Genomic DNA, 27,826 nt, shown 5'->3' with positions numbered 1-27,826 from the left:
TCACAGATTAAAAGCTAACTAAACATGGTTTTATTTTATAGAAGACTAAATTTCTCGGTATGAATTTTTCGAAAAATCACTATTGGTATTAAACTGATATTTTTATTTAATATAGGAATAGGGATTTGTGGTAACTTTTATAGGTTGGCAAGAGCCTTTTTTTTTGTTCTTATCAAGTTCACTGTTATCAGTTGTTATCAAAATCGGGAAAACTGTACCCGTCCCTCAATCCGCATGATTGATTGTTAGGAAATTAGAAATTCAAATTTTTTATTGTTTACTTTTTCATACATAAGACTCATCAAAATCTTTAAGTCCTAAATTAAAGAACTAAATTTTAATGTAATCTAATAAAATTGATTTTATTACTTACATGCACAATCAAACGTTTGGTGACCAGTAAAATGATTAACTGGATGCTGCAAGTGAACATTATACCAGTAGAAGATAATTTTGTACATTTATCTTCAAAGCTGATTCGTGAACTCAATGCCCAAAGACACCACAATCATACAGTACATCTCTTGTAAAAACATTTATTTTAGAAACTAATTTAATAAAATTTTGATATAAAATAGGTTTGTCTTAAAGTAACGGCCATCGACGGTGTGCAACAAGAGTTTTATGCATCCTATTGTCAAACTCCGTGCAATGCAAATGGAGCTGATGCATTTAATATAAGTTATGAACTATCAACAACAATTGGACTTATTGCTTCACAGTATGTGTTGATTTCATTAATTGATCAAGTTTATACATTAGAACGAGTCTTTGTTACCCCAGTCACTAATGCTGATTGGGACCTATTAGTAAGTAATAAACAGATAATAGTTCATTTACAACCAAATTTGTTAAATTGTAGTTTTTAATGTATTATACAATATTAATTTTATCAGATGTGTAATGATTAATTATATGTCTGATGCAGTGCCGTAACTAGCTTTATGTGCGCCCTTGGCAACCAACCAATGTTATAAAATTATAGCGAATTTTTAGTATTTAAATGGTATAAAAATTGCGCCCCTTGTGCGATCATTTTAAACTGCACCCTTGGCCACCGCCCACCTTGCCAATGCCTAGATACGGCACAGGTCTGTTGGCATTCCTAAAGTCTAGCTAAAGCTACCATTCCTATACCTATATATTTTAAAGAAAATGTTAAGTATCTGTTACTAAAACCAACATTTAACTTATACCATTTGGATATTTGGACATTTGGTATTAATTTTTTAATTTTTTTTGAGAAAATAATGATATTGTGAGGACAACATACCTAGATATATTATCTGTCTTATCAACTCGTAATAATACTTGTGTTATTAATAAGTATTTAAATTTTTTAATGAGTTATAAGTATGTAAATATGTTTATGTTAAGAGGATGTCGGCACATATTTTTCTCCTTTGTAAGATTTTCTGTATTATGCCATTGTAGGTCTGAGAGAGAAAAAAAATGTGCTGACATCTTCTTAATGGGATGAATAAAATACATACAGATATAACATTTTCCTAATAGATACATTCAATAGTTTAATATCTACATTTAGGTCCTGGAGTAAAATTGTCAACAACCCATCCCTGTTGTCCAAAGTATTTGAGAGGCACAAGTAAGCCTTTTTATTAAATTCTAATTGAAAAATATGAATAGTATTTCAAGTATTTTCTAAAAAATTTGAATTTTTAGTGTATTCGTAAGTATCTTACGTTCATTATATACCTACACGAAAATTGCAATGATAACATATTCATCACACTTATTCTATCTACTTACACTAACTAAAACATAATAAATTGTGGAAACCTTTTCATAAAATTAAATTAAGTATGTTTTTAATTTTCAAAAAAAATTAGGAAATATTTAGTGTATACTATATTATGAATAACATTTTGCACTTTGTTAAGTATTATGAAATAGATGAAACCACACCCTCTAATCCTGTTTGATGACTGCCGCATTTTTTAGTAAATAGTTTTAATATGTTATTTATTATCCATTTAAGCTAAATTAATTTAATGCAATACAAAAGTTCAAAAATCTTTGTAATCTTGTTTAATATAATAAAATATGATCATGGGTATTTGGAGCTCATTACAAAATAATTAATTTCAGGCATGCCTTTTAATATTATTTGATTAATTATAGAATATTTATGTAAATTATATTTAAAAATATTGAAATGTCAATATAAATTTACCTATTTTTTTTTTTAAGATGCTAAATAATGTATCACTTCAAGATAGAATTTTACAACAACTTCAAATTGTTCATAAAAATCGAATTTTTCCGATATGGGTTTCAAAATTTGTACATTTGAAAATTTGTATTGGTAAAAATATTCACAAAGTTCATTTATATAATTTTCTTATAATATTGTACATTTTTCTTTTTTCAGATGATTTAGAAAATGGTTTACAAGTTGGATCATTAAAAGATTCTACTGAAATAGTTGTAAAACCCAATGTTATGGAATCAGATAGAAGTATTAACATTGATCAAAATGCAGATGAAAGTGTACCAACAGACGCAATTAATCAAAATTATTGTATTCCTATTACAAAATATCACAATCGTTTTATTTATCGCACAATTTTAGTTGAAAAAACATTATTAGAATCTGATTATATATATGATTATTGTGTTCTTGTTTCTAAAGCACATATGTCAATAATATTTAAAAACAATGAAGCCTATTCGAATAAAAATAGTTTTGTTAAAATATCACTTATTCATGAATTTGATAGAATCAAATCTGAAGACTCCAAAAACAAATCAACAATTAAAAACCCATCTATAATTGTACGTTTATGTCCATTAGACCCATCTATGAATAATATTAAGAAAATGGAAGTTATTACTTGGCCAACTATTTATGTTACCAATGTCTTAAGCAAGATTTTGGGTTTAAAAATGAATTCGAAGGTAATATTAGAACCAGTGAGCCAAATTGAAAATGAAATTTGTGATGTTCAAAATATTCATATTTCACCTTCAAATAATATAGTAAGTTCAAACTATTACTACAATAAAAATGTTTTTATTATTTGTTGTTTGTGATTTTAGAAAATAGTTGGAGAGGAAAAACTTGTTGAATGTACATTAAAGCGATTGAAAGATGAAATCATACTTAGAGAAGTTTTGGTTTTAAATAATTCATCTTTACTACGAGTGGTATACAATAAAATATCAGCAATAGATGTATTAGTAACATTTTCTCCATCGCATATTCCTTTTGTGTTACTTAATGAATTTAATTTTGGTATGATTACATTTACAAGTAAAACTGATAAAAACTATCACAGTAATCATGTGAATTCTATAAAAATCACTGATCCTAAACCAATATTAGAAAGTTTGTTATCTAACATTCCAAAGCCGGAACATTATGATCTAAAGTATGTTTCAAAAATCAAGTATTCTCACTTTTATTATATTACTTATAGTTGTAGTGTGTATTTTTCTACTGTTTAATAATTAAAAACGTTTATTCAATTAGGTATAAGGTAAAATTATTTTAATAAAAGACATTTTATACAACTAATTATATAATAAAAGTTTATAAAAACTCTTTATTATTATATTAGAATATTGTATACAAACTTTTGTTGTTTTATATTTAAAAAATAATTTCTTATGGATTTCAATACAAACCTTCTAAAAATTTCCAAAATTACCATAATATACGATATAATAACACAAATCCTACAAAAGTTTTCTGTTGTTTAAAACTTTGAGAATTTTATCAAATATCTGTATATACATATATTTAGTAAACTTTATATCCTTATTGTATTTGTCCATTAATTACCAGTAAATAGTTATGATTGTTGATATTAAGGTATTTATTTATTGGCTGTTATAACTGACTACTGTACATAAATTGTATATGAAAGTATAATTTATTATGTTGCATTAAATTAATTTAAAAACTAGAAATTTGCATCCTAACTTATTTTAATTTAATTTAATTTTTGATGTTAACTCAAAATATTCATATTAGTATTTATTATTTAATGTACAAATTAACAATTTGTTTGTAGATGTTTTAAACAAATGAATCACACTGGATCTTTATGCTTGAAATCTGGATTACAATGTTATACTACATTATCTCATACATTTTTCGCATTTGATAATTTGTTGATAACTGGTAAGTAAAAATTAAAATACTATTAATCTGTAAAATCTAATTAAAAATGTGTATTTAAGGATCAATTGCATCTGGAAAAACATCAGCAGCTAAATTATTTTGTAATAAGCTTTCTAAATGCCCATATTTTGTAAAAATTATTTGGATAAATGGGCGTTTCTTAGCAGGTATTATAAATTATAAACCAATATTTTTATTTCTATGTCATCAATAACAGTTTATTATATATATGTTTATAGGTAAATTATGGGAAACAGTTCAAAAACAAATAACCAGTGATTTTCAAGAATGTTTGTATTTTCAGCCTGCTATTATTGTTATAGATGATTTTGATGATTTATGTCATTTAAATTCTGAACCTAATGAGCATGCTGATATGTCTAAAATCTATCTACGGTATTCAATTTTTTTAAACATTTTTAAGTGAAATAAACAAAATTTTAATATATACTTTAATTATTTATAATAATAAAGTTAATAATATTTTGAAGGTTGTTTCTTTTAAATTTTATGTTTTTATAAAGTAATTTATAACATCAAAATACAATTTATTCTTTTAGACCTCTTCATTTGTTAATGCGAATGATTGAAAACTTTACTAGTAATCAGTATTGTATAAGAGTTGTTTGCACTGCTAAGCCATTAAATCAAGAAAATGAAAATTTATTCTCAAAACAGTTTAAACATGTGTTTAGAACTGTGATACATATACCACCAATTGACAAGGTATTAATTAACTCTGTATATTATGATAATGATATGATTTAAATACCTATGTCGTTAAATTACTAAACAATATTTAATGAAATTGGCAGGAAAGCAGAAAAATAATTATTTCAAAACGCCTGAAAAAAGTTAATTTTAATAAAGATGTAGATTATGACTTTTTAATGAGTATTTGTGATAAAATGGATAATTATGTAATCCAAGATATCATTGATTATTGTGATAAAGTATTGTTTGAAATATTTAAGGGTAAATAAAATTTCAATTAATAGTGTCTTATTTTGTTGTAAGAAAATTTTTATTTTAATAGGTGGATGTAATACAACATTGAATAAAACTGTTTTAACCGACGTTATTGAAAAAAGTGTTCCACTTTCATTACACAATGTAAAATTATTTAAAGAAAAAAATATCAATTTTTCACTAGTGGGTGGTCTAAAAGAAGCCAAACAATCAATTATTGAAACAATTATTTGGCCATCCTTAGTAAGTTTAAGTTGTTTTTCCTATTAATCTTTTAGTAATTTTGTTTTTTTTATTCATTTTAGCATTCTGATATTTTTAGCAACTGCCCAATTAAACTTCAGTCAGGAGTTTTATTATATGGTGCACCAGGTACTGGCAAAACATTGTTAGCAAGAGCAATTGTTGGAGAGAGTGGCTTAAATTTTATTTCAGTCAATGTAAATTTCTGATTATAATTTCTTTATGAACTAATAATTAAAAAGTTTTTAATTTAAGGGTCCAGAATTACTCTCAAAATATGTTGGTGAAAGTGAAGAAAGTGTCAGAAAAGTTTTTCAAAGGTAAATTGTATATTATACTATTTTAAAAATGTTGTGTTGTTAAATGGATTTGAAAGTTTAAAAGTTATCACCAATATATTTATTTATACTCTATCTTTACAAAAGTAATTTCAAACAGTGAAACAGCTATTTACGTTTTTTTTGGTTTTTATAGATTACACCCCCCCCCCCCCCCGTATATGTTTTCAGTCAATTTTGATGATTGACTATGGAAACATTTAACCTAAAAAATTATTTATTCTAAAAAATTGCAATCTAGGTGGTCAGAGGCGAATTTAAATTTTTTTACGGCTATAAACACTAAAAATTTGATGTCCCCATAATAGATTAACAAGTTATAATACCCCCTCCAACATACTCATAATATTAAGAGTAATACATAATATTGTCTATATCTATTTTAATTATTAGACCATTTTTTTCTCCCTTATTAATTTAGTTATTTAGTTTACTTTGGATAAATTTTATGAATGTCCAACAAATTTTAATGAAAACCTACAATGATAATTTTTATAAATTATGAACCATCATAAAAAAAACAGTTTTGAGACCATTATTTGGAACATTTTTTAAACATTACCTTACAACATTTTTTATAATATACTTTCTTTTTATAAAACAGTTATACAAAACAGATTTATAATAAATATTTTTATACACCTATCAATTCTTAACTTATTTATTTTAATTAAAAATCATTTTTTAGTACTTGGTAATTACCTAAAACACCTAGACACTTGTTATTTGTAAAATACATGGTTATACCACACACACCACAATCTCTCAAACATAGATTGGACTAAGGAAAAAATATATAATAATTTGTCACCAATTCAAGTTTTGATTATTTTTATTGTTACCTTTTGAATGTTATAGCACATAATAACAGTAATACACTAATACCACTTGGATTGTCAAATTAGTAATATAGTGTGGACCAACTACTAATGGAGCTCAACACGTTAAATTTAGTGTTATCAAAAACTACTTTCTGTACGATGCACATACAACTAATGGATTATACTTATAAATTTACAATGACTATAAATTCAAATGAATCAAAATAGATTTATCATAATATACAATAAAATAATATACATACAAAATATATAATATATAATTAAACAATTATTTTTCATTTGTATAGGTAATGTAATTAATTTTTATATTACCAATAAGACACAAAATAGACTAATCATGATTCATTTTACTGATCTGGATAAATAATTTGTAATTTCCTTTATGTATTTTTAATTTTTAATTCTTAATAGAATACCCAAATAGAAAAAGATAGATTAAAATGTTGGTTTGTATCTTTTATATATTTTAAGAAATATTGAATTTGTGATTACAAATTATTTAAAAAGTTAAAAAATTCAGCAGAACATATATTATTATGATAATTACACGTTTTATTGTATTTTAGTAATACCTACCATAGTATAACATTTAATTACAAACTAAAGTTATTTATTATATTGTGTAACTTAAATGTATCCAATTAATATTTTATTTTTTTTTTAAATAACAAGCCTTAAATGATATTAAAATATTCTTTACTAAACTTTAATATTTATATTGATGTATTTAATTATCTGCATTAATTGTGTTTATTTAATATAATTTTTATGGTATGATTTATGTTAACAGAGCTCAAAACGCAAAACCATGTATTATATTCTTTGATGAGTTTGAAAGTATTGCACCCAAGTCAGTTTTTTAATTATTGTTGTTAATAATAAAAATGATTTTATGTACTAATGTAATCATTACTTTTTTTACAAATGTTATGCATTGGAATTTATAGTCGAGGTTCAGATCAAACGGGAGTAACAGATAGAGTGGTTAACCAATTTTTAACTCAGTTAGACGGTGTTGACATATTTGAGGGAGTATGGGTGATTGCGGCCACTTCTCGTCCAGATCTTATTGATCAAGCACTGTTAAGACCTGGTCGAATTGGGGTCAAATTACATTGTCCAATTCCAACAATGGTGAGATTATTTTATATTTCATAAATCAGTTTATATCCAAAACTGATTGTTAAATATATTTTGACTGTATATAATTTTGTTTCTTCCATTATGCTCTTACACGTTTCTATATTCATTCCAATAATTATGTGATTATTTTTAAAGTTAATCTATTGCTGAGCTTATAATGAAAAAGCTTATATTATAATTTTCTTTCTAGAGTGATAGAGAAGATATATTACGAGTACTTTGTAACAAAGTTACTTTGTCTAATGACGTTGATTTGCATAATATTGCTACTGAAACAAACAACTATACTGGTGCAGATTTAAATGGACTATTATACACCACACTTTCAATTGCAGAAAAAAAATTTCTGAAAGGTATGCAATAACATATTTATTAATATATCTATATGTATAAATAAATAATTAAATTCAAAAATTAATCACAAAATTTTTTTTTCTACTTATTGTTAACTTAGCTCACACTCAGATTGTGCATATAATAATAAAGAAAAAAATTATTAATAATTGATAATTCTAACATAATTTGATACAAACTGCATAATATTATCTTTTGTCTAGTGGAAACTATAAACAGTATAAACCTTAAAAGCTACCTATTCTATAGATATTTGATTAGTTTATTTCTATTAAAGTACCTAGTAAGTCAGTAAGTTGTAAAAATGCCTAATAAAATTTGCTACTTTCACTGTAACAAATCAGACATATTATCAGTTTATAATATCCTTAAAGATCAACTTTTGATGGAGAAATGACAACAATCTTTAGGGATAAATCAGTTAAGCGCCAATGATGTTATACACAAAAAAAAAACATTTTCCAGATGACCTAATAATTAGATCTAAAGATATTTTTGATCAATTAGGAAATATTATTTATTTTAACAATGATCCTGATGTTGATAGTCAAAATTCAAAAACGCTAATTAAGATTCCTGGATTTAACTTAAAGGAATAACTAACTTAAATTATTAATTAGGTAGTAGATACTAGATACCTAGATTATAATATTTAAATTGCACTCTGCACTCCACAGTCCACAGTCATTACTTATGTTCATGAACTATCGGTTTGGTCAAACTTCTATTGGAGCACAGAGGGCAGCAGACCTGTGGTAGAGGCACTAACATGAGTTTTTTGTGTTTTTTGTCTGTCATCTGCTGTGTTTTTATTTGGAACAGAATATAAATTACACTAAATCAAAAAATCTACTACTATATTATGTATTATCTATAAATTTGAATGCATTTTCTTTTTTGATTGTATTACCTTGGCTACATCAATATTATTGTACATATTTTCTTCAATTTATAATTATTTCTTAAACAATAAAGGTTTTCTTGTTTAGCAATTAGTCCTATTTAACCTAATCATTATAAATTAATTCAATGATGATAAATAATAATGTATTTTAAAATGAAAATATGATAATATAATCTAAATACGGGAATTACCCGTTTCCGCCAAAATTTGAAATGACCGATTCCGCCATCGCCCGTTTCCGCCAATTTAAAAAAAGGTTCGATTCCCGTTTCCGCCAATTTAACTGCTATTCACTTATTCATAATTAATATACACAACATTTTGTCATAGTTTTAATAAATATAATAATAAAGTAAAAATCACTTATTCATAATTAATATACACAATATTTTGTCATAGTTTTAATAAATATAATAATAATACATAAATCCACTTTGTTAAAATGTGATAGGACTAATAAGGCTATAACTGATTTTAAAAATAAACTAATATCGCGTTATTCGTATGTAAAGAGTGTTGCATTTAATTATATTAAATAAATTAACAAAATATTATGACTTTTTAATTATTTCAATTACTGTATTTCTTAAAATTAGGTTTGACAAAATATCAAAATATTATATGTATTTATGAAAATATCACTTTTTATTATTATTATATTTATTAAAACTATGACAAAATATTGTGTGTATTAATTATGAATAAGTGATTTTTACTTTATTATTATATTTATCAAAACTATGACAAAATATTATGTATTTATTATTTGATTTATTAGTTATTTATATATTTTTCAATATTTAATGTTATCAATTATCATATTAACCTAACCATGTACCTACAATCATTTCTAGTTAAAACTTAAATACACCTTAAAATAATAGGAATAATACTCCAATGAATACGGAATATATTATAATAATTTTATCGGGGATCGTTCGTTTGTATCTAACATTGCCTTTTACTGTATCATATGAACGTAGTTTCAGTCAACTCAAATTAATTAAAACATATTTTTACCAAAAATATGGAATATATTACAATAATTTTACCATAGCAGGTAAATTGGCGGAAACGGGAATCGAACCTTTTTTTAAATTGGCGGAAACGGGCGATGGCGGAATCGGTCATTTCAAATTTTGGCGGAAACGGTACATGCCCCTAAATACAATTCATTTAAAGCCCAAAAATGTATTATAACAACAACAAAATAAATTATTAGGTAATATTTTTGTAATACAAAATTGTATATTCATAGTATTTAATTTTGATACTTTATTTCAATATTAGTTCAATATCTTATAACTTGATAATATTTTGTACATAAAATATTTCTGAGAATTGTGAATCTAGAATATTTTGAATTTGGAGTAGAATATCAAATTTTTACATATGTTGATGAACCATCAACCTGAAGGCAGTGACTTTTCATAACTTTTTAACTATTAAAACTTAAATAATAAATATACATAAGTAAACAAGCCATTTGTCTTTAAAATATAAATTATAAAAAATAAATATGATGATCAAATCAAGACAAAATAAAACTTTTACTTGTCAAAAATAAACAATCTCCTAATATATTTTTATATAAACTAAGAGTTAATAGTAAATTGTTATTAATCTTGAAAGATTTATTACATATTAGTATATTAAATAATTATTATATTATATAACCTAAAAATGACATTTTTAATTGTGTACAGAAAACCTGAATTTAATATTTTAGTAGTGAGGAGTTTGATTGTAAATCAGCAAAACGTGAAGAATGTAAATCATAGTCTATTTTCCCTTAAAATTATAAGAAAAAAATATAATACCAAAAATGTGGAATATTTTATTATTTTTTAACTGACAATATTAATAAATTAACCTGCAGTTATGCATACCATAGTCGGTATTTACCATTTATCAAGGAAAAAATTATATTAGTAGACGTTATTGCATAGTGGGACATAATAATATAATAGATGCTCAATTTTACATAAGTATTAGACAAAATATGTTATTTGGAATATCTAAACAAAACCAAAACTTAAATAAACTTAATTATATTTATTAATTAGGTAATTAAGTACCTACTTAAAATTGAATGAAAAAATTCAATTTGTCGATTCAATATTAGGAGAGAACAAAATATTAAGATTTAAATATAAATGTTTAAAAACATAATTAAATAATTTTAAAATGTTAATTTACTAAAATGATTAATTAAGCCTTTTAGAATTTTATAATACGCTGATTGAATAAGTTAAAATATAATTTGAAACATATTAACTTTTTTTAATTAAACCCACAAATGACTGAAAAATAGAAATAAAATTGTATAACTGGTATCTCATTCGTTATACTGTATGGAATGGGTATTTTTTTTTTTTTTGGTGGAATTCATTATATGGTATAATATCCAACCATGTCAGAAAGAATAGAAAACTATCTGTATCTAATCTACCTTTGCTCTCCATCATCTTGTTACAATTGTTCATTTTAAAAATGGTTAGCAAATATTAAAGGTTGTATTTATAGAGCATATTAAACACTCAACTATCATTCATAGCCAATAGGTAAGTAATATATCAATCATGTTTGAAACAGACAAACTGCTGTAAAATCTAACATTTTTAAATGTTATTGAATTTTTGTTTAACAGATAGCGTTACTTGAAACTAAAGGTCACTTTTATTCAAAATAGATAGTATTTGTACATGGAAAATAGGCATGTGCTTATAAATCATTAGGAGCCAGGGAAGGGTTTTGTGTTAACTCATCGTCATTTAAAAAATTAAGCTCTTAACAAATATTATTTTAGATATTGAAAAATTTAGTACCTTTATAAAACCTATAATGTATAGCAATTTATTATTTTATTTAAGCGAAAAAAAAATAATATGTTCAAATATTTCAACCCATATAGACTATAAAGTTAAATAAGTAACAAATAATAATAGTTAATTTAGTAAATTTATTTTCATTGCTATTATTCAATTTAATCCATTTTATACTTTCATATTGTAATTAGTTTCATAAATTATTAAGTTAAAGTTTTACTGGAATATCAATTAAATGCTTTATGATTCTATTTGAATGATAATAAACTATTTCTATAGTTATAACTTTATGCAGTTTGACAGACGACAGTAAAATCAGTACCATAAATCATAATAATATTTATCAGCTTTCATTCAATATAATATTATTTGTGAACTTATTATTTTGTATAAAATAGGGGGGTTCTAACAAACGTCATTTTACTTTTTTGACACCGGAATCTGATACGAGCCGTTTTCTTTAGTATTTTAATGGTATCCTTCGTGTTCCACGAATAATAGGTAAATGTTTGACTTGTCACAAGTAAAAAAAAAAACGTAACATTTATATGCAATGCACATTTTTATCGGACGATCACAGAACAGAGACTCATAGAAGTGTGTGTTGCTTTTAATTTATATACTAAAATTTAAAATTAATGTGTTTAATACAGCGGTTCCCAACCTGGGTGGCGTATACATCGCTGGGGAGGCGCAAGCAGTCATCACAAAGTAAAATTTTTATTTATCAAATTTTATTATACCTATTTAAAATGAAGAGAAAAAATGAAAAATGAATAAAGACTGGTGCACCTGCAATGCTAGGGTCAAGATCGGGTTTTGTAAGCCTAGCAAAAAATAAAAACCCGTCAATAAAAATGTAAAATGAAAAATAAACAAAAAAATTATATTTTTTTCAATATATATGTGGGGGGGGGGCGAAATTTTTGAAAATCTACAAAGGGGGCGTAGAATAAATAAGGTTGGGAACCACTGGTTTCATATATAAATTACAATTTCTATATGTTTCTTATTAGCGAAGTACAGGTATTGTTAAAAATTATAATGTTATTAATCAATTACCGTGTTTAGAATTTATTTTATGTAACAGACCAAATTTAATTTGATTAACTTTTTATTATGCATATAATAAGAATGTAATATATTTAGTACTTTAGTACGGTCTAAACGAATAATGTTTTAAAGTTTTACTCTAATATTAAACCTTATTAGGTACCTACTCTAAATTTGAACAGTCGAACTCAAAATATATGGTATGTTGCGAATTCTAAACGGAAACTCGGGAAACTAGTGAACTACACAGCGGGTGTGTCGTCCCCTCAAAAAATTTCCCTTTATTTGTAATATTATTATTTACTAAAAAATCTGTATAGGTACATTACAGATACCTTTATATGTTTGTAATTTTATAACTTGTAACCATTGTCCATTTACAATTGACTTAAATATAACATTTATTTTCAGATCAAGACTGCGCATCGTCTTTGGATGTGAGTATAATATAATATGAATTATGAGTATAATAAGACAAGAACGCCATGGCATACTGCATACACATATGCATTTATTTTCACTGTCTTACAAGTGCACACCATATAACAAACCAAATAATTTACGTTCAGCACTTTACGTTTATGGTTTCGTTAAGTTATAAGTTCGAAATCTTCGAATTTACCTATAATCAAAATTAACGTTAAATCATTAACTGATATCTATGTTTGTACATCGATATTTTGTGATATTATAATTTTTAAAACGTTAATTTGCTGGGCGTACCTACATTTTTTCATGCTTCATACGTTTTATTTCATGTTGGCACCTCTACATAGGGACTGAACTGTTTTCTCAACGATTAACTTGGCCCTTCATATTCCGTATCTACTTGTAAGATCGAGACTGTACATTATGATGTGGCGCCCTCTCTACAGTCTATAACACACATCTATGTAGCACTCACAATAATGTTTATCCAATTTTTTATTTCATAATACTAATCATGAGTGAACGGGGGGGGGGATGGGATTAATAACAGATTGCTTGTCCGATAGATCTCAGAGATAAGATAAGGAAACGACTTCGTCAAATTACGTAGACTAAAAATATATTATAAGCAAAATTTACAATAAAAAATTGTAAAATACAGAAATATGCAATACATTACAACAAATGGAAAAAATTATGCAAAATAAAACTTTGTATTTCGGATCTATTGATTATAGTTAAAACTTGTAGTTTACTTAACTATTTTTTTGACTATTTAAAAAAAACATGCAAATGCATATAAATCCGGGCTCTAGCTTATAAATAACTGATCGACACTGGTCGTCGTAAATTCAATGATATACGCAATGTAGACGACGAGTGTAATATTATCATCGCTATCGACATGATAATAATTTAACTGCTTACGGGAAATTAACATAGACCTTATACTTCGAATAGGGACAAATGGACGTAGCCGTTTGGACGTGAGGACAATTGGACGTCAAAAAAAAAAAAATTATTATAAATTAAATTTAATATTTATACAATTAAAAAAAAAAACTAAAAATTAAAAACTGATAGTTCTTGTTTATATTGTATAGGTGTTTACCTATTTATAAATTATAAAACCATTGATATTATATTTGTAAGTAATATAACTAATGGTATCGTATCATATCGAACATTATCTATTATTATTGATATCACGTGCCTATTACCTATAGATTGAATTTTATCGTTTTGGTAATAGGTACACCTATAATAAAAATAGGTATAATATATAATTTTAAACTTATTGGTTATTACAACCATTTATATCACACTTTGTAAAGCACGAAAATACACACTTAAAATCTTGTTAGTTGTATACAAATTGTGTAATAGTCTACATATATGTAAAATGACGTTAATTATTAATTCGAATCGCGATGGTGAAGTTAAATATCATTTTTACGCGGAATCGCTCAAAATATTTCATTACATTAAAATAAGATGTTGACCACTTTTTAATATAACAACAGAATAAGATAGATAGATAATATAATGAGTATAAAAAACTATGTTTGACATTCAATAACTTTTTAGATATTATAAATTATTTGTATATTTAAATATTTTATATTCATTTTTGACGTATAAAACTATAAATATAAATAGCTTATTAATTTAATTTATTTAATAATGTAAATATGGTTTTATATATATATATATTTTTTTTGACGTCCAATTGTCCCCACGTCCAAACGGCTACGTCCATTTGTCCTAGATCGCTTATAATTATAGTCGAAACATCCTTATCCTACCCAGTGTGCTGGTACGGTCATGAGAAGTTGAGATGCATGCAGTGTTGCCCATTCTTCGAAACAAGTATAAGGTCTATGGAAATTAACGACAAGTAATAGATAATAGTATAATGCAGTATGAACAGTATGATATTTATGAATATTTTAAATTACTTTAAAAATCCCCCTTCCTTTGAAATTTTTTCTTGCGTTCGTCCCTGATACTAATACAGTAATACGGTAATACCTAATGGAATTATGAAAATAATATTATATGTATAAATGTAAATTCAGTGTCGCCGAATACGTATGGCAAGTGGGGTATATATCTCGGAACGTCGGAACATTTTTATAGGCGGTGGATAGTAACTGCTTTTGTTACATAATAATATAGGGTAAATACTAAATAGTATTTAATATATATTATTCTCCTTACAGCATAAAGTTTAAAACTTAAACTATAGTTTTTTTTTGAAAGAGATATTCCCCTTTATCAGTTTTGCATGGTTGGTGGGTAGGTGGTACTCTCAAACAGGCTTAAAAAAAAATCGGCTCCACTGAATATAATGCAATTTCTAACATACCGATTTCCATTGATAAAAGTACACAGCATTGGGCGGCTCCATGGGGGTCTTGGGGCCAGAGCCCAACTTAGGGGGGCAGCCCCGGGCCCCGATATTTAATTATTAAAGTGGCATTTTGAAACAATTGTATGATATTACTGGTTACGTAGTTTCGTTAGTCACGTATCGTAATAGAATTTATGATTATTCTCTAATCGATAAAATAAGCTATTAAGTTTTAAGATAAAGTTGGTCAAAAGCACTTTATATTGTTATGATTATAATTTATGTACCAATACTTCTTTATTTATATTTATATTTTTAATTTCATCGTTTTATTTATATTAATTGTCATTAAATAATTACTTATAGCCTTATTATGGAATAATTGATTTATAAATTTATAATCTTATAAGATAAATTGAATATAACAAATCTATTTAGCATAAAGACTACATTTTTTATAATTTAAGTTTATTATTTAAAATTTAGATAATAATTAATTTTGGGGCCCCATTAGAAAATTTGACCCGGGTCCCAAAATTCCTAAGTTGGGCTCTGCTTGTGGCTGCTCCCCCTCCCAAGCTCGTATTTATAAAGAAATGTACATTGTAAAAAAAGAAATTACAAAAAAAAATCACATCAGGTTTAATATCGACTATTATACGACACACAAGTATAATATAGAGCTATAGAGGTATGACAGTATATACGATGTACCTGCTATTGGTATATATTATGAAAAACCTATTAACTATATTAACATAAAATATATTATGGTATGGTACTATGAAATTATTATTTAATTATGTTCAAAACATGAGTTGCGTAGCAAACAATTCTGTACGGACTACCGAAATACTAAGAATATTTTCTTGATAATAATTGTTATAATCTTATTCTATAAATAATCTTTTTGTTATAAAGTTTTGTGAAATTACAACTTATCCCCCTCCCAACCGAGACTCTGGAGCCACCCCTGTACGCGGCTATGTTTATAACTTTATAGTTTTGATCTGCATAACATAACATCAGTGCATCTTATAACCGTTTTTTTATTGTACTTCGATTCGTTGGATTTGTAATTGTAGTTTATACCGGTTAGTGTTTAACACTTTTTTAGTTGTTGATGCTCAAAGTTTATGCAATATATCATCCGAATAACCATCTGCAGTGTAACAATTGAACAATGCATATTTATTCATTTTTGATACATAATAAATACAAATATACGCCTGTCAAAATTATTATTTTATTTTTGTTTAATTAAGTTTACGTCGGCTGCGGTTTTGAATCAAATCTGAATTATCGCACTAATCAATCGTTTTGTGATGCAGCATCGTACAAGCCTCGATAAGTTGGGCTTTTTTCCGCTTCGGTTATATCTTATATGCTTACCCAGTACTTCACCGGTACCCACAGTGTTTGCTTAGGGACAAGTCCGAAGCAGTCCCACCCGATAAATAATAATATTATTATACATAATCGTATTATAAGTCAACGATATCGGCGTAATGGTGTCGAACGCGGGTCGCTTATATTGCAGCATGTGCAATAAATATCTATATTATTAAACCAAGTAAACAAATGAGGCAATCAAGTGGGGTATTATCCGCGAACACAGCGTATATAATAAACAATAACTGTGTATAAAAGAAATGTGCCTTGCTAGCATTCCCCCAATTCGAAGCAAATAAAAATAAGATAACACGACGTGTGTACGTGTGTGTACGCGCGTGCAGCTCTAGGGGAGTATTCTTTATATTTATTTTTTTATTATTATTTTTGTTATTTGAATTATTCATTTTCGGCACGCATGTATATGCCGACGGTTAAACTTAATAACAACTCTATTATCTCGCCGCAAAAGTCCTCCCGACGTCGTATTATTACACTAGTATCATACAAAACAATTATATTTGTAATATACAAAAAGATTCATATTTTGCTCTTTTAGAAATTTAAAGTCAATCCGAACGGTGTATCAATAAGTGAATGTACCTAAGTGTACCTATAATTTTATATTTTGTTATGTAGATAATTATAAATTTAACGGTGATATCGAGTGTTGTGATAATTAGTGGCAAAACCAGGGGGGAAATCTCGTTTTTTGGCTACCAATATGTTGTCTCTTATGTATGTATCATGTATTTATTATGTATATTGTATATCGTATATGCATATATTGAAACAATATAATCACCCCTAGAAACAGCAAAATTCATCAGGTGTACCTCAACCAAATGTCCTCTCATATTATATGCACGAGCAGTGAGCACGATACAACACCAAAAAACCCATAAAATAGTCAATAGGGAAGGTAAATATGAAAAAAAAAATGTATACTGTAAGTAACAGAATTAAATTACTCAATCAATATAATATTTTGATAAACGATATACAGTGCAACTTGTCAAAAATAAAATAAAAAGAGTATAATATCTTATGATTTATTATATCAAATAATATGTTTAATTTTTTTATCTAATTTAATATTATTTTATCATATACATTTTAATTTTAATTTATTTACTATTATATTCACCAATATAGTCCCTGGATATAGTTGTTCGATGTTTTACGCAGCAATCTTTAACCAGTGGTGTAAACATGAAAGCTCACTCCACCCCATAGTGTTATATAAATGAATACAATTTAAAGAGTATTTTGATGTAGGTACCTTTAATATATATAGTTATATTATCTATAATTTTTTTTATATAATAACCTCTCTCATTGAGAATATCTGTGTGATTGTTTATGCCGCACACCTCTATCCACCTACGAAAATAGCCATAAAAAAATAATCATGACCAACTGCTGAAGTAATAACGAGGGTGGACCGGGGGGTTACCGGCCACCAAAACAAATTGCGCATAACGCTTTTGAATAGGTAGCTAAAGTAAAAACTAAAAATATAAAAACGGGCTTTTCAGATTTACTTTTTAAACAGTTATAATATTATGTGTATTTAGATACCCTGTCCGTTAGTGGTGTGGTCGCTTATCTGGGTGAAAAAAAAAATAAAACTTCAATTTACTGTTATAGCGTGTTTGGTATGATGTTTTACCTACATAGTTTGCTTTCCCGCTTTTGACGCTGAACTGGAATTATTGTTTGTTTCGTTTTGAATACGACGCGTATAGTATATTAATCCTCCGTCGCCGCCGTTTATTTTTAAGTGTGGCGGCCTCGGCGGAGTCCTCTTTATTTACATAAAAAGAAAAAAGAAATAAATGATAATGATAAAAAGACACACACACAAATGTATATTTTATGCCGCCCCAACCCGCGGCAGTGCTGTTGCTGCTGTGAAACCAATTCCATTTTCAGAATCGAAACCCAACGCAAACAATACTTTGCAAAAGTAAAGAAGTCATTATCGCCAACCTGTCCCTGTGTGGTATGCCGATCCTCAAAAGGATCGATGGTAGTGCAGTGTTGAACGCCAATTCAATGGCTTTTCAATGTCCTGTAGCAATTAAATAATCCCGTTCTATTCTTGTCCGTCCATCTCTGTGTGTGCGCGCGGGCGTATTACCGACGTGCTTTTAACACTCACCACTTTGTTTATATTTGCTCGATAAACATCGATTAAAAATACCGAAATTCAATCACTTTTGAGTTTAAATAGTTGCGATGTTTATCGGTATTTTTTTTTTATAAACGCCTTGTATTGCCACTATTTCCAAGACTTTGAAGAGAATTTTTTCTGTTTTTTTTTATAAGTATATATTATAATCACGTCGAGAATCCATGCGTTCTGTTCAGAAAATTGATGTACTCTTTTTATAAACGTTAATACAATATTCTCAGTAATTACAAGTATGCCGCATGCAGTTGTTGTATTATAATACGCTACCAATGTGCAATCAACGGCGTGTTACATGATAATATAACTAGTACCTATATAGCCATATACATCCCAGTGGCGCGATCATAGTTTGTTTTTTTATTTTTGGAAGGGGGCAGCGGCCACAAAATGTTTTATTTAAATTTAAATTATGTACATAGAATGTCAAGGTATCTGTAATTTTGACACGAACTATCGTTTTAACAATGGTTAAATATTATATAACATATTTCTATATATAGCCCACTATCGTGCAATATATTGTCCAATACCTACTGATATACCAAGAGTTAGGATTCGAATTTTTCTGTTCGAAAAATGTTGAAATATGTTCCCTTAAAAAAAGAGAAAAATATGAAAAAATCATAGTCGGATTTAAGGCTGTAGCCAATTTGCACCAAAATTGACCCTAAATATATACAACATGTGTAATTTGCACTATTTTTTTTTTTAAAATGCGTTTCTACCTTGCACCAAAATTAGGATATGTAATTTGCGGCGCATCCAAGTTGGGTCTCGAGTACTAGGGGCTAATCGCAGGTACTATACTAGTTGGGTCCCAGATTTTTAAAGTTACTATACTGGTTGGGTCCCGTCTTTTATAGGTACTATACTAGTTGGGTCCCGAATTATTTTAGGTATTCCACTAGTTCCTGAATATTTTTTGGTAAGCACTACACTATACTAACATTTTCATTTCCATTTTAATAGACTGTCTATGATCTATTTAGACCACAGGTATAGTTAAAAATGTTTTTTTTTTTTTAATATTAAAATATATAATAACAAATTGCAAGAATAATCAATCTATTTGATGTTGTAAAATTAATGTCCTATACATTTTTACCAACACACATGTGATTTTTCAAAAAATATTATTTTATTTATATTTATATTATATAATATGTATTTTTATACTTGGTTTTTAACATTTTAAATATTTTTACCAACACAAAAGTGATTTTGTGAAGTTGGTTTTTATAAAATTCTAATAACTTATATTTTAATGGAAAAGAAATAAAACAAAAAAAAAAAAATGTAAAAAACATTTTCAACCATACGTGTGATCTAAATAGATTATAGACAGTCCTAATTCTGTTTAAATGGGAAGGTAAATGTTAATATAGTGTAGTACTTACCAAAAAATATTCAAGAACTAATGTCGTAGTTAAGATAATTCAGGACCGAACTAGTGTAGTACCTAAAATAATTTGGGACCGTTTGCAGCCGTAATTTGCTTCATCCTCAGATAGTAAGAAATAGGAATTGTAATTAGAAACAAAATTAAAATCGATATTTTTTCGATAGTATTTCAATAGTATCAACTTACAAGTTTCTATATCTTAATATACATTTAGATTAGTTTTTATTTATAAAATAGATGAGCTTATACACATATTTTTGTAGGTTTATATAAAATCGTACAATTATGAATATGAAAAAAGTTAGCCAGTTAAAAAAATCTATATATAAAATTAAAGTCGTATTTTTATGAATATAAAAAAATTATTATTGTCATTCGTGTCCATCTAGTCTTGAAGTCAACGAAGATATCGAAGAATAATCAAATATTTCAAAATCGAATATTCGATGATCGAACAAAATTTGTTCTTTTTGAAATATTTGTTCAACAAATAAATAATCATTTTGGAGCAAATTACAAATTCTATTTTCGACTACTTGAGGAAATGAGGATGGTGCAAATTACATAATATACCCTTATTTTGATGCAAATTACAAACACTATTTTCGGCTACCTATAGTGGTGCAAATTACAAACTCTCGGATTTAAAAGGGGGCAGGAGGGGCATCTTCCCCCAGGCGCAAAGTTTTGAAATAATGTAGGTGCCTTTTAGAGTGAAAAAACTATAAGTGATTATGATAATGTACACGTTGCGCGAACTCACTTACGCGTTTCAACGAATTTATCGATATTCGAACTACAGTAATACCCAACTACAAACTTTCTACACTTCTACAGTAATATTGTCCACGCAATAATAATACGACGATCTCTATACAATATAGATAAAATCTCCCCTGACAACTACGAGCGGTTATTCAAACATAGAAAAATAGATTATGGATTATCCATTTTCGCGATAAACGCGGTACGAACACTACGAGCGAATGATTAAATTCCTTCGTATCCCGACCGCTACAAAATGTTTAGTAGTTATTTCATCGCGCGCAGACCATATTTAGTTGATCGATGTCCATCAATTAGTTTTGTTATTTTACGCTATTAATTTGTCAACCATTCGTAATATTGTACTAACGTATTGACTTTCTTTTCTATAATATTTTTATTTAACTCATAGAAATAGATTTTATTCAACAAGCATTGCAATTGAGTTTTATAGACTTATTATGAATTCTATTCTCTTTAAAGCAGATGAATCGAGCCAAGATAAGGATAACCCAAATACACAAAGTTTATTGACAAATGACAATTATTCTGAGCTGTAAAAAGTTGGATAGTTTATTTCCTAATACTGAAATTGCATTAAGATTTTTTTTTATACAAATATAATAAATAACAAAAATAAAATAATTTGACGCATAAGGCATAACATAGGAACATAACAGCATTCACGCATAATATTTTTTTTTTTTACTCTATTTCTTAGAGTGAAATCTCTTGATATAATTATTGTCTAATATTATTTAAAAACAATTGAAGCCCAGTTTCATTTTTTCAGTAACAAATAATTTTATTTTTCACTAAAATATTAATATTTTTTGGAGTAAATTGAATTTAAAACGTAATAAAATAAATTTTTTCAAAATTTTATTTTTGGGAATTTCCTGCCTTGAGTATATTTCATAAATTATTTATTATCCATTTAATTTTGAAATTTGTTCATACATTTTACTAGCATCAATATATTTTTTTTAATTAGATAACAATTTGTATAGCACAAAGAAGCCAAAATATTTTTAAAATTGTTTATGTCTTAGATACTTATAAATATCTGGAGAACATTTTAAATCTACAGTTTTGAACCAGGAGAAAAAATTATTTTTTTAAAAAACATGTTTTTGTATAAGAACTTAATTATTTTAAATTAATAATGTTAATATTTTTTGGGAAAATTAGTGTTTGTTTTAAATTTTAATAAATGACTGTTAAATGGACATCATACCCGCATGTGTTGTCTCCTTCTTACACTAGTACGACATACACATTCCAGATTTCCCATCTCTATTCTCAATTGGGTGCTTGTCAGTATTGATATTAGAGTGAATTTATCTATTGTAAATCGTTTAGCTAAGAACATTATCTGGTTTCTTTCGGTCTGTTTTTTACGATATTTTAATTTTTAAGTGAATTATGAGCATTTTAAAATATTAATATTCCACATACGCATAATTCACTTAGAAATTAAAATATCGTAAAAAACAGATCAACGCAACACAGATAATGTTCTTATCTAAAAGTTTTATAATAGGTCAATTCGCTCTAATATCAATACTGACGGCACCCTATTGATAATAGCGAACGATAATCTGATGTGTCGTACGTTTGTAAGGCGGAGACAACACACTCGGGTGCGACGTCCTCCTACTACTGCTGCTCTAACGTGATTGCAGAATAAGTTCTCCTGCGTTCAACCGTTTAACGTTTGGTATAATTTAATATTTTCGATTTTACAGCCTGATGGAGTCTCTCAGCTATCAATCACAAACGATGATTTTCAAGAAGCTCTAAAATCAACTAAACCATCTTTGCATCAATCAGATATCGACCGTTACGCAGAGATGTAAATATATATGTCATATAATTATATAATAGTTTTGCATTAAGAACACGTGCCTGATGCCTGAATATCATGAAAACAAATTTATTTTTTAATCTATTTTCAGACACCGGATATTTGCTGGGAAAAGAATTTATGGGAGAGGAAATATTGCTGAAGTCCATAACAACAATAGGAGACAACAGAAATCGACATTCGCCTGATTATCCTTGAATTATTTAGTATAGTAAATGCATGTCTTTATTTTCTTACCTGGGGGTGATATTGTACCAAAAAAATAAAAATAAAAAACATTGGTTTTTTCATTGATTGATGTTAAATTTCTTTTGCTGTTGTAGAACACTATCGTCGTCTCGTAATTCATATTCCGAGTTCATCGAGTCCTTCAATTTTCCTAGTTATACCTATCATGCCATTATGGCGTACAAAACTCATATACTAGTTAGTAGTTTACAAGCGGATTGAACACGATTGACAACGGTCCTTATCGACCTTTTTTAATAACACAATTGAGAACGTTTGTACCTGCCAACTTTTAAGCGACGTTGCCGTATTAATTATATATACGAAATAACGGTTTGTGTTTGAGTGTCTTTTACAACAAAAATTACTACATGTGTAAGAGGATGCGTGCCATACAATTGCCCGTTATAAATTCTATGAAAACTTCTGCTCCATTGATAGTTCTGAAAAATTAAGTTTTCTATCATACTTTATATTAAGTACACTATATAACGTTATAACCGCGCTGTCCACCAAATAATTGAATTTGGCAATAATTTTAGAATATCTGCAGTTATACCTACGTAAGCCACAATATCGTATTTATTATCTGTATAATACTAAACATTAAGATAAATGGCAACGTTACTTGAAAAACCGTTCTCAATCGTTTGATTATAAAGTACAAAATATTGTATCTTTGATCTGCTAGCAATCGTTCTCAATTGTGTTACCAAAAAGGTAATACGACTTATACGTTCTCAATCATACAACACCGTTTACAAGCAACATCAACCGACTGCCAATTCCCTATATTTAAGTGAATCGGTTTTAAGTATTTCGCGAGACGGATTTACATGAACACGAATAATGGTGGTGGGTGTGCGCACCCCTGTACTATTTTTTTAATGTCCTTTTTACGTGGCGTTTAGACAAAAAAAAGCCAGACAAAACTGAAGGAATTCGTTTTAATAGATATTCATTTTGAAAAGAGATTATAAATAACAAGTTACTAGGTTTGAAAGTGTTTGAATAAAGGCAATGTTTAATGCTCCTAATATGGTTAATATCATGTTAAATATATTAATAAAAAATAAATCTTCATTAATTTATATCTCTACTGAAAACATAGATAGGTGCTCAAAATCACAATAAAAGAACGAAGACTTGTTGAATCAATTCAAATTAGTTTTAGGAAAGCGCGTGAGTGGATGTCACTCTAATGTACATTGTGCTATTGTACAGTAACAAGTAAGTTACTGTAATGAATGGTATTGTAAACATAAAATGATTTTGAGCAGAGACAGTTTGTCAGTCTCTAAGATGTTGTTATTATATTTTTTTAAAAAAAATGTAGTTACCGATAAAATAAATTCCAAATTAATCAAATCAGATTCATTATGTATCGGGTACACACGAATTGCGTATTAAAACAGGTAGACGAACCTTTTTGAACGAATTGCGTCCCGGACAATATAATGTTTTTAAATTACAACAATACTACTAAAATTGTAATTCTTGTTTATTTAATATGTAATCTCATTCAAATTTGAACTTAAAATAATTTAAAAAAAAAAAACTTTGTTCGTAATTATAGATTTTGGATTATAATTTTTTTGTCGTAGAATTAACTACTAAAAGTGGAACCCTGTTTTAAATTTTCAATCCTTAGCTGTAAAACTTAAACGTTTTACGCATTTTTAACAACTAAATAATTTGTAAATTTTCAATTCAATTTTGTCAAAATTTGAAGTTTAAATGGATATATAAAAAAAAGTGCCTATTTATTTTTAATATTTTCTAACTGCTATTATATCAACTTATGGTGATCCTTATATTACATTTTCAAGTTTTTGACCCGACGAATAAAATGTTATTAACATTTATTTATAAAGTACAAAACTAAAAAAAAACGGAAAATTTCAAATGTCTACAAAAAACTTAAAAATTATGGTAATATTTTGAAAATGTTATCATATTAATTAATGAAAAAAACATCTATAGTGCAAATTTCAAGTTTTTACAGTAATTCGTTATTTTATTACAACGAATCACTACATGAGAAACCGAGTGGATATCCAATGTTACCTATATGAACATTTCAACTTCAAACGCTCTTCAAAATTTTATTTTATTTCTGTAAGACATTTTTTCTATGTTAATAAACTATAATAAGTATAAGTTAGACAAAAAAATTAGATATCTTTTTTATACCAACAATAAAAGTTCAAAAAAATTTTAAATATAAAAGTGACAATCACTTAAATCTGTACAGCACATTAAAATTTGAATTTGTGTATAATATTCATGGCTAGTTTTTAAACAATTTTTTCATTTGGAAATTTTAAATAAGACAGATTTGGTAATCGAGTATTTGGATCAATTATTCGTTTTTTTTACAAGAACTAGGACATTTAATTTCTAATACTGAGATAATTTATATCCATTTCTTAAAATCAAACCATCAGAACTAGCACAAAACCAAGGTTTGGACGAATGAATAATTAGTTCACTTTTAATTACCTACATTAACATTGTGTGAAGAAGAGAACAATGTAAATGCTTTGTTTTCAGTCTGCAATCCATATAAAACATTAGATGCTCCTTTTCCTTTAATTTCCATCTCATTTATTAAAGACATGGCCAGGGTCGGGCAAGATACACAAAAAGCAGTATCGAGATACTAGATACAAGATACTTGGCTTTTGAGTATCGCGATACTCGATACATTTTAATAAAATTAGTCACTGGTTTTTAAAAATAAAAAATGTTTATTATTATGGGGATGACCACCTTCGTTAAATATGGCAAATAAAATAATAAAAATTGACATCACTTATTCAGTAATAATAAAACAAATCAATTACGACATAACGTAATCTCGTTGTCGTCAACGATGCAATAATAACCACAATACAATTACAGAACAATTAAATAATTATAATTATATCAATAATAATCCTACATTAAAAATTATATAAATACATATAATTTTAGTGATAACATAATGTCCTAAATCCTAATATATAATAAATAATAGTTTATAATTTTATGATTTATCGGTACTGATAAATAATTTCCAAGGGCAAGATACTAAAAAAGCAGTATCGAGATACTAGTATACCGTATGGCGTATACGAGATACTTTGCTTTGAAGTATCGCGATACAAGACACAAGATACAATTGTATCTAAGATACTGCCTAACCCTGGACATGGCCAATTTATTTTTACTTCCATCAAATATAAATTTTAATATTTTTATTTTAAGAGCTTTTGAACTAGGTGAAATGCGAAATTTTCTATATTCTAACCAAAAACTTTTGGGATTGGTCCAGCGTTTGATTGAAAATCCGTTTAATTGTATGAGCATTAACAGAAATATTATGTGTGTAGAAAAAAATTTGTTCAACACAATTTAATGGAAATATAGAATAATTTGAAGCCTCATATGAGCTTGTTTCTTAATAAGGTTAAATAAGTGTACATCATTTTTTTAAAATTTTTAAATGTCCATCGACAGTATTAATTATGTTAAACCAACAGTAGTCGGCGAAATCTAGGTTTAACCGGTATTCGTACTTTTACCGTAACATATATATAAACTGATAATAGTATCCCGACTCTACGTAGAGGGAACCGGTTAATCCTGATCACAAACATACCATAATAAGGACTGATAACTGCTCGACCAGTATCATTCGTTTATTGTCACCATTTCAATAATAATCGAACATGTTCGCTACCTACTGTGCGTTCGCCCCGACGACCTACTGTCGCTAATATAAAAGCGTAGACCAACAAGTAGTGCTTGAAAATTGCTAAATACAAGTTGATTTGCATGATATAATTAATATATCATGTTGTACATTATATTATGATATTCCTCAAAATTTAATGTTACAGAATAGGTATTAATAAGAATATTTTAGATACAATTGATACCAAGGTACTCGGGAAGAAGTGGTCCCATTTGAAGTACCATGGGATCGATAAGTATAAAACACTAAGTTATTCAATATTTATAAAAGATTTAAAATATCAGTATAAAGCTTATTTAGCATTTAATGATGTAAGTTATGGTTGTATTGATATTGTTCTTTTGAGGCGGGATGAAAATGTTTTTGAAGAAACTATATTTTGCATTTGGGGTCGGCAAATTGTATACTTTGAGTCAACAAATGTCAAATTTTTAATCCTCCCCCTCTTCATTAATTTTTGATAGAACCGGCCATGCACTCCAATTCAAACCTTATCCGGACTACAACATGATTTTTGTTTCAAGCATACATAATATAGAACCGTACAAGCTACAAAAACAACCATCGGAAAATTGCGTGTGCTAATTGCATAAAAAATTGTAATCTTGTGAATGTTGATGGTGAGGGGGAGGT

General features: G+C 27.2%; 1 protein-coding gene across 4 annotated transcripts; it reads left to right on the top strand.

The window, feature by feature from the left end:
* Positions 1-220: 220 nt before the first annotated feature.
* Pex1 (peroxisomal biogenesis factor 1) lies at positions 221-23,516 on the top strand. Of its 4 annotated transcripts, XR_016189347.1 has the most exons (20): positions 221-515; positions 579-809; positions 2,212-2,326; positions 2,393-3,000; positions 3,061-3,392; positions 4,038-4,147; positions 4,207-4,314; positions 4,387-4,543; positions 4,708-4,873; positions 4,963-5,122; positions 5,184-5,359; positions 5,422-5,556; positions 5,615-5,679; positions 7,330-7,389; positions 7,487-7,673; positions 7,873-8,035; positions 12,422-12,479; positions 13,233-13,258; positions 23,108-23,214; positions 23,318-23,352. XR_016189347.1 is itself a non-coding variant. In XM_015524299.2 (19 exons), exons 1-19 carry the CDS (start codon positions 405-407, stop codon positions 23,412-23,414), a joined length of 3,114 nt encoding a protein of 1,037 aa, XP_015379785.1. In that variant the 5' UTR covers positions 221-404; the 3' UTR covers positions 23,415-23,516. The 4 variants fall into 4 exon arrangements, 3 of the variants coding, with proteins under 3 accessions (XP_015379785.1, XP_089071759.1, XP_089071758.1); XM_015524299.2 differs by lacking the exon at positions 12,422-12,479 and having other exon boundaries at positions 23,318-23,516; XM_089215633.1 differs by lacking the exons at positions 23,108-23,214; positions 23,318-23,352 and adding an exon at positions 17,807-17,823.
* The last annotated feature ends 4,310 nt before the right edge of the window (positions 23,517-27,826 follow it).

The sequence above is a fragment of the Diuraphis noxia genome, unplaced genomic scaffold (genome assembly GCF_037042655.1).
Source record: "Diuraphis noxia isolate RWA-SAM2 unplaced genomic scaffold, SU_Dnox_SAM2 contig0001, whole genome shotgun sequence".
Lineage (NCBI taxonomy): Eukaryota > Metazoa > Arthropoda > Insecta > Hemiptera > Aphididae > Diuraphis > Diuraphis noxia.
Note: the sequence above shows the minus strand (reverse complement) of the source record. Positions and strands in the feature narration are given on the sequence as shown.